This window comes from Podarcis tiliguerta (assembly GCF_965153285.1).
Source record: "Podarcis tiliguerta genome assembly, chromosome: 7".
Classification (NCBI taxonomy): Eukaryota; Metazoa; Chordata; class Lepidosauria; order Squamata; family Lacertidae; genus Podarcis; species Podarcis tiliguerta.
In genome coordinates this window covers 61,943,379-61,957,723 of record NC_139540.1, presented here as the reverse complement: position 1 = coordinate 61,957,723, position 14,345 = coordinate 61,943,379, and the positions used below count along the sequence as shown (strand labels likewise).

At 45.4% G+C, this 14,345-nt stretch overlaps 1 protein-coding gene across 1 annotated transcript in view; it reads left to right on the top strand.

The window, feature by feature from the left end:
- Window positions 1-3,272: 3,272 nt before the first annotated feature.
- The window catches only part of BMP6 (bone morphogenetic protein 6), an 88,121-nt gene continuing 77,048 nt past the window's right edge, over window positions 3,273-14,345 (top strand). Inside the window, exon 1 of the mRNA XM_083449507.1 lies at window positions 3,273-5,542. Coding sequence (XP_083305633.1) covers window positions 4,882-5,542 — 661 coding nt within the window. The 5' untranslated portion in view covers window positions 3,273-4,881. The remainder of the gene's footprint in view (window positions 5,543-14,345) is intronic.

Genomic DNA, 14,345 nt, shown 5'->3' with positions numbered 1-14,345 from the left:
AAAGCACGTCAAGTGCAAGTAGATAAATAGGTACCTCTCCAGCGGGAAGGTAAATGGCATTTCCGTGTGCTGCTCTGGTTCACCAGAAGTGGCTTAGTCATGCTGGCCACATGACCCGGAAGCTGTACGCTGGCTCCCTCGGCCAATAAAGTGAGATGAGCGCCGCAACCCCGGAGTCGGTCACGACTGGACCTAATGGTCAGGGGTCCCTTTACCTTTATATATTTTACAGCCCCTGTTTCTCCTATAGCTAATCTCTAGGGAATGCTGTCACAATATGATTTTGTTTTTAGGACTGTTGTGTCAACTTTGCATCAATGGAGACCTCCTCAAAATCCCTCTGGGTTCCCTGCAGGTGGTAGGAGGGGAGATAATAAGATGAAGAGTTTTCTGTACATTCCTCCCTCTTCCTTTACTAATGTCCTGCAGTGGTGAAATACTTTACATTTAAACAGGGATGGGGTAGCTGTGCAGCTCTCCAGACATGGTTGGACTCCCAACTCCCATCAGCCTTAGCATGCATTGCTATGCATGGTGGGAATTGTAGTCCAGCAACATCTGGAGGACCATATGTTCCTCACATGGGTGTAGCTGCCCACCAATCAATAAAAATCAGTAAAAATACTTAAATAACTGAGGTTCCGCACCCTAACATAAAGCCTGCCCCCCCCCATGAATCCTGGCTACGCCCATGTTTCCCCATTCCTACCTTAAAGGTGAGCACATTAAAAAGAATTCTGTTTTTATAGGTGGAGAGAATCTTGTCTGAGCCGTAATGTTTCGGTTTGCCTTAGACAAGCCCGTGTTTCCCAGGCTCAGTGCTGGCCTTTCCACATCTGTAACACGGGAGCTAAAACAGTGCTGTGCCTTTGTGTGGTTGTAAAAACGCTGATAATACATTGGGCTGTGTGGTGGTTTTTTTTGCAGCACTTAATTATGTAGTGCTCTAAGTAGTATTGTTTTTATTAAAACATGTAAAATTTAATACGCAACCCACTTTTTTTTTTATTACTTGGATTGTTTGTCAGGCAAAACAAAAAGCAACTATGCCTGTTATCTTAAAGGATCTTTTGGAATGAACAAAGATTAACTGCTTAGTTTATAAACAACAACAACCCTGTTCTAAGTTCATGGACTTCCTGTTAAAGTTACTCACAGGTTATTATACTTCCTGTTAACCACTCTCCTTGTGTAATAAGATACGTTGTTTTCGGTTTGAAGGCCTCCATAAATAAGTCGTGGAAGGGAGGAGGAAACACATGGGAGTATATAAACTTGCATCTGATCATCTGTGAACTTCTTTTCCATTACATGCTCGGCAGCCAGCAAGGGTACCCGTTCTTGTGACCCCTTTTCAAATGGACCTGGATCCTTAAGATCCATACAGATCCATTAAAAAAACACACTAGGTCACCGCCCCTATGTAAGTCAGTGGACTGACCTGGAAAGTTAGGACAGGGCTGCTCTGCCTTTCAATAGCTGTATAGATGAGGAGGCAATTTCAGCAGATGCAGCTTCTCTCTTGTAGCACTAAGCTGTGAAGCAGCTATGTTGAATGTCCCATCGCTGCACATTTTGGGATGGTGAACTTAGGGCCCTCCCAGATTCTGTTTGGATTGCAACTCTCCTTAATTCCCAACCATGCTTGCTAGTACTTATGGGAGTCTGAGTCCACCATCCGGAGGGCCACATTTTTTTCCAACCCCTGCTTTAAAAGCCCAGCAGCTTTCATCTGTTGCAGCTAGTTAGTTACCCTGTTTGCAATGGACAATTCCAAACAAGACCCACTGAACTTAAGAGAATTTATTCTGAAAAGCTGCATTCACTAAGTCATTCACTCCAAAGCAGCTTCAAGTAAGAACCTTTGTACAAAGTATGGCATAGGGTGTGGGAGGTTAAACTCGCTGTTAAAAAGGATGAGAGAATTTTTCAAGTTGTGATTATAAAGTTTTTTATTTAAATAGACTCTATCTTGATCCAGATAAGTGTTTAGCTCAGCTGATACGGTATCAGGGAATAGGAATAATGGTGGATGAAGACAAGTTCATATCCTAAACCAAGGGTGGGGAAATCTGTGGCCTTTGAGAAGTTGCTTGACTCCAGTTCTATTAGTCCCAGCCAGCACAGTCTATGGCTGAGGATAATCGGAGTTGTAGTCCAGTAGTATCAGGATGGGGAGCAACAGGTTCCCCACCCCTGTGAAACTCTCTGGCTTCCATGGAGTTAGTGTGATCAGATTTTGTGGAAGCAAGACTTTGGAACAATTTCTAACGCACTTCTCTAGTGAAAAGTGCCTTTTGCATATGTTTGGACTTTTTAGATAGGAGGTGTTTTATATTAGGGTGGGTTTTTTGTGGTTTCTTTCTTTAGAAAGGGTAGAATTTGTTACAGAACCTTGTTAATTTACATCAGTGGTGTGGTTTTTTTTTAGTTTATGTCCCACTCCTCCTACCAAAGGAGCTCAGGGTGGTGTTAAAACTTAATATCTATACTTGGCACCTGCTTTCTGAAGAAGAAGAAGAAGAAGAAGAAGAAGAAGAAGAAGAAGAAGAAGAAGAAGAAGAAGAGCTACTGTCCTGTGGAATAACAGGAAAAGAACTGATAATGGATATGACGACTGAGCCTGTAATGTGGTGGACATCATTCTGAAACACAAGGCCAAGCAAATAAGGTTAGAATGGCTGCTGATCTAAATAGTTTCTAGGTGGGTTTCCATATGCCCTCATTTCATAACAGAAAAGTCACGGGCATAAGCACACATGGATAGGGTGTAAATTATAATATTGTATGTGCCGTTACAAGGAGGTTTCCTTCTGATGATCTGGAGATGAAGAGGACCGTGCTGCTATTCCAACTCCACCTTGCATATTCTCCAGAGTACTGGTCTTCAGCTGGTGGTGGGACCCACCAGCAGGTCATGGCCTGATCCAAGGTGGGTTGCTTCAAGAGTGCAAATACATAGTAAAATATATATTTGACCATGCAGATATATAGTAAAATATTAATATTAATAAAATATTAATAAATTGGTCCCCAAATGCTTGTTTTGATTAGAAGTGGGTTCTGAAAAGGTTGGAAATACCTACTCTAGGTAACGTTCCAGGCTTGTGAACCTGAGATTAGACAAACTGTAAGCATAGGTGTGCATGTAGCTGAGATGTGCCTGCCTTCTTTGAGGCCATTACAGAAACCTATGCTAGGGCACCTGATTGTATCCTTCAGCACTATGTTTCTAGGTTTAAGGAATGAGGCTTCCATGGCCACACCTACAGTAGAAGAGGGTTTTTTTTGCTTTAAATAGCTCTTTGAAATCTGGAAGTCTGCACAGAGTAGTTCAGTGGAGTTCGCCTAGCGGATTTTAGGCCAATACCACATGTGTTTCTTCAGAACTAAGCCATTATACTGAATAGGGAGGTACACAAAAGGAAAGCATGCACAGAATTAGCCTGTGCTTCAAGAATGGGATGCTATCTGAATAAGCTACCAATTCCTACACAGAACTTAACTTCTGTTCCAAATTATCTCTCTCCTTTTGCCTCCCTGATCTTTCCCCCCCACTGCTTCCTTTTTTTCTCTTTCACCATAAGAAACATTAACAAACTTTAATACCCTGCAGAAACCTCGCTAGGAAAAAATAAAATAAAAACCCTCTCGCCCACGTTCCGTCGAAGGCATTATTTTATTGCAGCTGTCTCCAAGCTGGTGCCCTACAGATGTTTCAAACAACAGCCTATAGTCAGGTATGATAGGAAACTCATGGTCCAAAACATCTGGATTTTATCCTGGCAGGGACTCCCTCCTTCCCCGCCCGCGCCAACCGCTTGAGAACCAATCTAATTCTTTAGCTCGGGGTCAACAAGAAAACCAAATGCATTCCTCCCTCGTCCTTTGCACATGCATGTTTCCATTCCGGCAATGTCCTTTCTCTGTTTTAATCCTTATCCGCCTATATCTTATTCTGGGAAAACGAGCAGAGAAGCCGAGCTCTGGAGTTTGCAGGAGGGACCGCCCCCTCCCGGGGAGGAGAGGCTTCGCCCATGACAGACAGGGACCCGGAGCCTCTTTAATCGTCGCCTCCGCTGCCCATCAAGGAGAGGAGTAGGCGGGCGCTTCCCTCGGCTGGGTCGTGGTACCTGCGAGCAACTTGCCGCCGCTCACATGAGTGACTCGAGGCTGCCCGAGCTGGCGAGAGGAGAGCGCGCGCAATTGGGATTGCCTTGAAAAGCGCCCTCAGGCTTTCGCGCAAGGCGAATTTGACAGGGAACCCGGCTGGAAATTGGGCTGCTTGGCTTTTTTAAATTATTATTTTGCAAGGAATTTGGTTCCTGGGGAGAAAGCAAGGACGTGGGAGGAACGCTTCTTTCCCCCATTTTTTTTTTTTACTTTCGGCATTTGAGGTCGAGGTCCTTCTTTTTGGGTCCTTCCCACCCCTCGCCCAGCTCTGTCAAGAAGCGCATCTTCTTTTCCTTGCCCGAATTGCGAGGGAATTTCTCTGGGAAACGGGGGCGAGGCGGCTTGCTCTTTCTCCCCCCTGCGCTGCTTGCCATTCTCACTTTGCTCGTCGACGCGCAAGCAAACGGCCGGCTGAGGAGGCAAAAAAAAACCAGACGCCGGGCGAAACTGAGACCCGCTGGGCGGGCGCGGAACTTCCGCGAGCCTTTCTTCGCTTTATCTAGAGGGGAATTCGCACCTGACCAGGGCAGAGGAATGAGGTTAACGACTATAAAGGAGTCTCCCAACCCTCCCCGTCCCTTTTCAATGAATTAAGCCCCCGAGGGGGGGTAGATAAAGCGAGGAGACTCAGGGCGCGCTCGAGAAGCGCTTGCGAGGGCGAAAAAGCGAGCAGGTTAGGCGAGGCGCGCGCGCGCGGGCGGAGGAGCGATGCCTCCGAGGCTGCGCTGGCTTTGGTGGTGGGCGCTGGTGTGCAGTAGCGGCTGCTGCTCGCCGCCGCCTGCGCTGCCTCTGCCGCCCGTCGCGGGGGCGCTGCTGGCGGGCGGCGGCGGCGAGGGCGCGAGCAGAAGCCAAGAGCAGCCTCAGGCGCCAGTCTCCACCTCCTCGGCGTCGTCGTCCCCGGCGGCGGGCTTCCTCTACCGGCGCCTCAAGTCTCACGAAAAGCGGGAGATGCAGAAGGAAATCCTCTCGGTGCTGGGCTTGCCGCACCGGCCCCGACCGGCGCACGGCTTGGCGCGGCCAGAGGAGCAAGGAGCGGCGCCCCTGCCGCCGACGCACCACCAGCGGAGGCAGCAGCAACAGTTGGTGCCCCCTCCGGGCAGGCTGAACTCGGCGCCGCTCTTCATGCTGGATCTGTACAATACCCTGTCCAGCGAGGAGGACGACGAAGAGGGGACGCAGGAGCAGCAGCAGCAGCAGCGCACCAGCGGCCGGGAAACCCCGACGGCGCACCCGCTGCAGCGGAAAACGCTCCTCAGCCATCACCCGGGATCCTCCGGCGGCGCCGGCGGCGGCTCCCCAGCCTTGGCCACCTCGCAGGATAGCGCCTTCCTCAGCGACGCGGACATGGTCATGAGCTTCGTCAACCTGGGTGAGTGTGAGGAGGAGGAGGGGGAAAGGGGTGGAGCCTTCGTTAACACCTGGCGGCGTGTGCGCGTGTGGCGCGCGCGCGCGCTAGAAACTGGTCGTGCAAACAAGAAGCGCGCGCGTGGGGTGGGTGGGAGTGCATTTATGGTTCTCGCTTACTCTGTCTACCCCCGCCTGGCTTCTCTTGTTACTCTCTCTCTCTCTCATTTTCTTGGAAAGTTGCAATCTCCGTTTAGCGTCGCGCCAAAAAAGTGCCACCCACTTGCAGCCGCCCCTCGCCAATTTCACGTGCTAAATGAGCTCCGAAATCTTAAGTCGCATAGTTGAGTTGCGTTCAGGTGACATGATTTGCATGATGCCGTTTTATGAAGTTGGCAGGTGCATACGAAGCCCGAGAAGCGAGCCTACTGGAGCATGGGTGCAGCCAGGATTTATGTGGAGTGGGGAGGGGGGGGGGAACAAGACACCCATCTGTCATCATCCTCTGTCTGGCAGATTCGGAATGAAATGTCTCAACAAGAGTTGCTTTAAATTACTTTTCTTTTGGCCCCAGGTGCTCAGAAAAAGCTGTCAAAATCTTTCTACTATTTTTACTTTTTAGTCAAGGTTTTATTTATTTACAGTGGTACCTCGGGTTAAGTACTTAATTCGTTCCGGAGGTCTGTGCTTAACCTGAAACTGTTCTTAACCTGAAGCACCACTTTAGCTAATGGGACCTCCTGCTGCCGCCGCGCTGCCGGAGCACGATTTCTGTTCTTATCCTGAAGCAAAGTTCTTAACCTGAAGTACTATTTCTGGGTTAGTGGAGTCAGTAACCTGAAGCGTATGTAACCTGAAGCGTATGTAACCCGAGGTACCACTGTATTTACTTGATGGGGGGGCTACACCCATTTACTGAACTATTGCCAGCTTCTCTGCATGTATGTATGTACCTATTTATGTAGATGTGTGTCTCTCTGTGTACCCACCTCTCGGGATGGTGGAAGTGTCTAAAAAGCACATTTGGATGTGCAGGCCAAACAGCCAATTTGGTAGTTATGAATGGACCACTCAAAAGCAGCAGGAGCCTTTCACCTCTCCATCTGTACAATCAATATTAATTGATTAAAGCAGGCATAGGCAAACTAGGTCCTCCAGCTGTTTTGGGACTACAACTCCCATCATCCCTAGCTAACAGGACCAGTGGTCAGGGATGATGGGAATTGTAGTTTCAAAACATCTGGAGGGCCGAGTTTGCCTACACCTGGATTAAAGCCTCCTCTCATTTCAGAGGAGCTTTTAGCTGTATGGGACATAAACAAATATTTTGAATACCTCAAAAGTTTCCTGATTCCATACATTGCAAATTTACTTGCATGTAGAAGATCCCGGGTTCAGTCCCTGGTGTCTAAGATTAAAATACGTCCAGAAACATCTCAGCTTAAGGCTTTGGAGAGCTGCCGATGACTAGAGTAAGCTCTGGGCTAGATGGAGTAGTGGTTGTGGCATATGAAATCACACCTATTGGGTGCAACATAAATAAAGGGCTTGTTTCTACAATCCAGTGAAGTTATATTGTTAATTTGGTTGGCACCCATCTGTTTTAGGAGACAACGGAGGAGCGCTCCTTTGGGGGTGAAGTCCAACCATTAAATTGGCCATTGTTAATTCAGGATTGTGCTAATGAGGACTTTGAATAGCATTATGTACTTTGCACAGTTTCGTTGCTGCACATCCCTTGCTCATTAGTCACCTCAGGTAGCCACTGACTGTCCCCAGGCTTTCACGACTTTTGTGGATGGGATTCAGTCACATACCAGCAGAATCAACTTACACAATTAAAGTGAATCTGGTGTTCTTGTGCCACAAACACACTTCCAAAATAATTGAACTTATTGCAGTAAGGAAAGTGATGAGAAAATACTCTGGAAAGTATGGTATAACAGTTGATTGACACTGCATCTCCCTGCAGACAAATCCGAATGCATGCTCAATAAATAGGTCATCTGGAAGAGATCACTGTCTATGCCTATTGCAACGCTGTGTTCAGGTTCCATGAATATATGGTACTGACCATGGTACTGTTTCCATAGGTCTTTGGCTGGCTTAGGATAGCTGACTCTAAGTATGATACCAGAGGTCTGTTTCATTCAAACATATATTGCATTTAGGTCATGAGCATGTATGCCCATCCAATATTGAAAACAAACCCAAAGGCTTGTTCACTGGAATAAGCACCTGTGCAGTAATGAAACACTTAGGGTTGTATGCAACTTAGTTGTACTCAGAGTAAACCCATTAAAATTAATGAACGGAAGTTATCTACGTCTCTTAATTTCACTGAGCCTCTTGGGCTTGCTGATCAGAAGGTTGGCGGTTCGAATACTCACGATGGGGTGAGCTCCTGTTGCTCTGTCCCAGCTCCTACCAACCTAGCAGTTCGAAAGCACGTCAATGTACATAAGTAGATAAATAGGTACCACTGCGGCGGGAAAGTAAATGGTGTTTCCATGCACTCTGGTTTCCGTCACGGTGTTCCATTGTGCCAGAAGCAGTTTAGTCCTGCTGGCCACATGACTCAGAAATCTGTCTGTGGACAAACGCCGGCCTGAACGCGAGATGAGCGCCGCAACGCCATAGTCGCCTTTGACTGGACTTAACCGTCCAGGGGTCCTTTACCTTTCCTTACCTTAATTTCAATCGTCTATTTTCTAACTAAGACTAAGATTGGCTACAACTCTTAGGCTAAAATTTTATAGCACTGAGATCCATTGAACTTAGTGGGACTTCCTTCTGAATAAATTTGCATAGTATTGCTCTTGTTAAACTCTTGCATTATCTTGGAAGGTTGATGAGTGCCACCTATACCATTAACCTCTGCTTCTTTGAACAAACGAAGCTGATTTGTACTGCTGCAGGTTTGGGGTTGTGCTAGATGCCGTCTTGGGGTCCATGGTAGCAGAGGCTTAGGAAGGGCGGTGCGGCCCGCCCCGGGTGTTATGACTGAGGAGGGTGACAAAATGGCTGGTGCACACCTCGCGCCCGACAGCAGCAGCTCTTCTGACCTGGCGGTAGAGAGCAGCCATCCCCAGCTGTGGTGAGGTGCGTGTCTGACCCAGCTGCGGAGAGCAGGAGGAGAATGAGCAACAGCTTCCCCGCCCCTCTCCTACCCTGAGCTGTGGCGCGTGGGAGGGCACGCTCCGCGTCCTGCCCCCTCGCCGCTGCCTGGTAGCCATTGGATTTTCTAATGGCAATATTAGTGTTTGCCAGCAGAGGACTGCAGAAAATGGTTAATATCAGTGGGACATGTTCTCTTTTGTTGTGGAACGGGCCTTTACCGATACTTAGCCATCTATTTAGTTGTGCAGTGTGCTGCCAGAGAAACAAAATAGCTGAAGATGCTTCTGGAAGGGGGCATTTCTTTGTCCTGCCCCCACTTGCCTGGCTGGAGGCGATGTCATTAAGGTCTGTGTGTGAGAGAACAACAGCAATGCAGTCTTGAAACTGAGTCTGAAAGAAAGACCTGATGGGGAACAGGATCTGTTGGAGTGATAACTCTGAGACCCTTCTATCTTACCCTGTTTGTGTGTGTGTGTGTGTGTGTGTGTGTGTGTAATAAAAACCTTATATCACAGAAACTGCAGCAGTCTTCAGTAATTTTCACTGAAAGGAAGTAAAACTTAAGGGATGTTATGGGACCTGCAAAACTTCTAGTCACTCAGAGACTCTGTGTATGTTTGTGTGAATGTGTGTGTGCAATATAGTAGTACCTTGGTTCTCAAACGCCTTGGTAATCAAATGCCTTGGTTCCCAAACACCAAAAACCCGCAAGTAAGTGTTCCGGTTTGCGAACGTTTTTCGGAAGCCGATCGTCCAACGCAACTTCCATTTGAGTGTAGGAAGCTGCTGCAGCCAATTGAAAGCTGCACCTTGGTTTTTGAACATTTTGGAAGGCAAATGGACTTCCGGAATGGATTAAGTTTGGCGCTTTTGTTCTTGCTATTTATTTTGCGTTTTTGTTTTTGAGGCTTTTTCGGTTAATTTGTTTTTGTGACTGTGTGGAACCCAGTTCCGCTACTGACTGATTTATCGTGTGACTGCGGAAATGGATAAAAGCCCCCCATCCAAATAATGACTATCATCAGTGCAGGTAAGAAAAAATAATAATTTTAATTTTTATCATCTACAATACTGTCTTATTTATTTTATAGTACAGTACATTGATTATTGCTTTCATTTTATGGATCAATGGTTTCGTTAGATAGTAAAATTCATGTTAAACTGCTGTTTTAGGGGTTGTTTTTAAAAGTCTGGAACGGATTAATCCGTTTTGCATTACTTTCTATGGGAAAGCGCATCTTGGTTTTCGAACGCTTTGGTTTTGGAACAGACTTTCGGAACAGATTGAGAACCAAGGTACCACTGCAATATCAGATCACTGTTCCATCTTGCCCAGCCATGTCTCTCCTGACCCTAGGTTTCAAGCAGGTATACTGCCCCAAATCCTTTTCATGCCAGGAATTGAACCTGATACCTCCAGCATGTAAAACACATTCTATACTACCAAAATTATGACCTCTTTCCAGACGTCCTATCTTCCTAGGTAAACCACGTGCCAGCATATTCCAGAGCATTTTATACTTTCCAGTCCCTTAATTTATGTTGGATATTAAAAGCACTAAAAACTTCAGCGGCTGTGAGTTTGTGTGGTTAAAGTCTGACATACCGTCTAGGAAAACAGGGTCTGTCTTTTCCTGTGTATGGATGGACGCAGGTTAGCGACTCGTTCCCTAAATACCCCTCCCAAATGCACATAATTCCTCTGATCCTTTGGGAGTTGCTTCTTGGTATATATGCTGATAAAAGGCATCGCTAGGTGCAGACACAAACATCAACTGTACAATAATCAAATAAAAAAGCCACCCCTTTTCTGATTTAGGAAAGGTAGGTACTTAAAGCCCTTACGGAACATACTGATTTTCCTCTTCAACTATTTATCATCAGAAAGAGAGAATATAGCTTACTACTTGCTCCCCCCCCCCCCAAAAAAGTGGCAGTTACTTAGGGCTTGTCTGCTTGGCCCATGCTTTCTAAGAACGAGTCTGAACAGTTTCCCCCTTGCCCGCTCCTTTTCTAGGGAAAACGTGTTCTTTAGCAGGAGAAAACCAGAGTTGCCATTTGCTTCAATTGAGCACCAAAGAGCAGTTTTCCCGGAGGGAAGAAGCAGTAAGACAAGAGGAAGTGTGGCTAAACCCTTAGAGCTAGTTTAAATATTGCAGATAAGTGAAACAAAACAAAACCAGAAGCACAAATAACTTGTGTTGTGCAGAAGCAAATACTTTAAGAGATGCCACGTGTAAGTTTAGCAGAAATATCTGGGGCCCATGGGTTAGGGAAAAGCTTTGGTGAACCCTGTGTTGTGTGTAGGCATTTTGGTGAGGCGATTTCAAAAGAATTGTGCTTTGATAGTTGGGTGTAATGGTCTCCTATGAGTGCAGTGAATGTTTGCAACCATTGGCGATGTAAAGACCCAGGTGGAATCTACACACGTATAAAAACCGGTCTGAAAATACTTTTTAAAAAAGTGTTTTTAAAAATACACAGAATTTTCCATAAGGCTCACCATCGCCATCTAGCATCACATTGTATATTGCACTTAAAACGTTTCATTTGCAGCTGTGTAGCTGAGTTCTAAGCTGCAGTGTTGGGGACTGAGCATTGTTGTTCCTGCAATTCTAGGCTACACAGCATGGATGCGCTGAGTGTTCTCATCTCATTCTTGTCCCTCTTAGTCAATGTGAAGTGGTGCAGGACCACAAATGACTGTACAGTCTGCACGCACTTCAGAGTTGTTTAGGTTGTGTATGTGTAAGTCTTGCTATAAATGCACTTCATCCTTCTGGTAGTCCATTAACACAGAGAATGTGGGAAAGCCCATAGAAATTGTTTCCAGCTATAGGGAATGTGCTTAACTTGGACGAAAGTACATTGCACAATTGTGATTCTTATCTCAGAGAATAATGCAGAATGGATGAGAATTATCTTTGCTCTCTTCTCTAAGGAATACTGACTGACAGCTGGAATGCAGTAGAAAGATGAGTACAGAAGAATAAAGTATTAAAGCAGGCTTGATTAAAATGTTGATAGTTCTTTTTAAAAAAAGATGATGGCATTTGAAGAGTGTTTTTGGAACTGAAATATTATGCCATTTGAGATGGGGGAATAATGAAAATGAACTTCAGCATGCACAATGAAATTCTGAGATCGTGAGAGAATTTTGGTATGTTGAGTTCATTGTGGATATATATATATATATATATATATATATATATATATATATATAATGTAGATGTTTTGATAAATGATGTTGATCATTAAGCTAAGCAGTAGAACTACGATAACTATGCAGGAAATGGTTTCTTTAATGATTGCGCTGTTGAAATACCCTGCTGAACATTTTTCATGTTTTCAGTTCTGGTCCAACGATATGTTTACATCAATTTTCAAAACACTCCCAGTTGGCAACAGAAGTATGGGAACCAGAATGAACACTTTGCTAAGACATATTTTAAAAGAAGTCTGGTTAATTAATTTCATTAAATTATATTGGATAAGTTTCTTCAAAAGAACCTAAACAGTAGACTGCATTTTGCTATATGGAATCTTAAGCCCCCCCACCCCTCCCCAAATTTACACACTAAAAGCAGGCAAGATGTTTCATTGTATCCTAACCTAGTTCTGCTGATGGTGGTGGCATCTATATGTTATGCAAACTACTCCATTTCAGATTCTGTGGGGAAGGAAACTTCACTGGGGGAATTGTAGAAAGATTCAAAGGACTGAATCTTTCATAAAGGAAATCCTTTAATGAAGGATATTCTTTCCTAGAGGATAAAGTTAACAGTGGCTACTAACCATGATGGTTATGATATAATAATAATAATAATAATAATAATAATAATAATAATAATAATATTTATACCCCGCCCATCTGTCTGGGTTTCCTCAGCCACTCTGGGCGGCTCCTAATAGAATATTAAAAACACCAAACATAAAAAACCTTCCCTAAACAGGGTTGCCTTCAGATGTCTTCTAAAAGTCAGATAGTTCTTTATTTCTTTGACATCTGGTGGGAGGGCATTCCACAGCTTGGGTGCCACCACTGAGAAGGCCATCTACATGGTCTTACCTCTTCTATAAACTGGGCAGCCCAGGACCTCCATGCACCTCAGGGAGGTCACTTCAGTGCTGCTAATGCAGCAATTTGTCATGGGGCAGGAGTTAGCTTCGCCTGCTGAACAGCAGCCTGAAGGGGGAGAAGGCAGAGTGACTCCACCTGCAGCTGATCACCCTTCAGGTGATAAGGCACTGATGAGAACCAGCTGGCCTTAAGCAGAGCTTCCAGCAGCAGTCAGATGCTGGTAACCACACTTACTGTTTCTAGTCCTACCTTGCTGCTTCCTGCTTGTCTTGACCCTTGACCCTCGGATTCCCTGACCCCTGGATTGCCGCTCGCCTGACCATAGGACTGGACCTGACTTCGCATGCTGACTCTGCCTCCAGGCAAGTACACCTCAGATAATCTTCTGGCCTCCCACTCCACTGAGCTCTGCAGGTTGTTGCTCAGCGAAGAGACTACAACAGTTGGTTACCAGCCCCTTGCCTGGGGTTGTGCAGCCAGGAATATGAATGAGGATAGATAGTATGTTAATTTGCCTTTGTGTTCCGTGCTTAAAGTGCATGTGAGTTAAAGCCATGCTTAGAGATGTCCAGTCACCCCTGGCAAATAAGAGCTGCGCCTTACTTCAATCTGCATGGTGGGACGTTGCTTCATATGCAGAACAATTAAAACAATCCTTGCCACCTGCTTTGTTGGATGTTTGGAATTTGCGACTCTTACTTTTTCAGAACATCTGAGCACACTGTAATTCATCTGGTGTTTGTTGACACCCTTGATAGATATGAAAGCTGGACAATATGTTTATGAGCTCTCTTTTTGTTACATTGTTTTATTTTGCATTTTACTTTTGGGGACCTTTCGCTTTTCTGAACTTTTTATTTATCTGAAAACTATATTTTTTTAAAGCCTTTGTGCTGGGCAGATAATCACCTGAAAGAGATTTGAATCTATTTTCTTTGTAGTCCATTATTGTAACATAAGTGACTAATGGAGGTTTGTGTTTGTAGATGACTTGGTGCAGGGGAAACGCTTTGAAAGGCTGGTTTAAGGTCTTCCTTTGGGGGGACAGTGAGAAGTAAAATTCCTGAGAGAGAGAGAGAGAGAGAGAGAGAGAGAGAGAGAGAGAGACAGACAGACAGACAGACAGAGAGACAGAGACAGAGACAGAGACAGAGACAGAGACAGAGACAGACAGCAGACGAATTCTGAATCGTGTCATGTCATGGATAAAGTACCAGGAAATATGAATCAACACCAGAAACTTCTTACTAGTACCCAGCTTTCAAGCCTCAATGATGCATTTCAATTCTTTAACTGGAACTAGGCTTTAATCAGATGTAGTTAATTGCTGCTTTCACTTCTGTCTTCTCCCCCCTACTATTCCTAGTGTAGTGTACAGTGGTACCTCGGGTTAAGTACTTAATCTGTTCTGGAGGTCCGTTCTTAACCTGAAACTGTTCTTAACGTGAAGCACCACTTTAGCTAATGGGGCCTCCAGCTGCCGCCACACCGCTGGAGCACGATTTCTGTTCTCATCCTGAAGCAAAGTTCTTAACCCGAGGTACTATTTCTGGGTTAGCGGAGTCTGTAACCTGGAGCGTCTGTAACCTGAAGCGTATGTAACCCAAGATACCACTGTACTACAGTT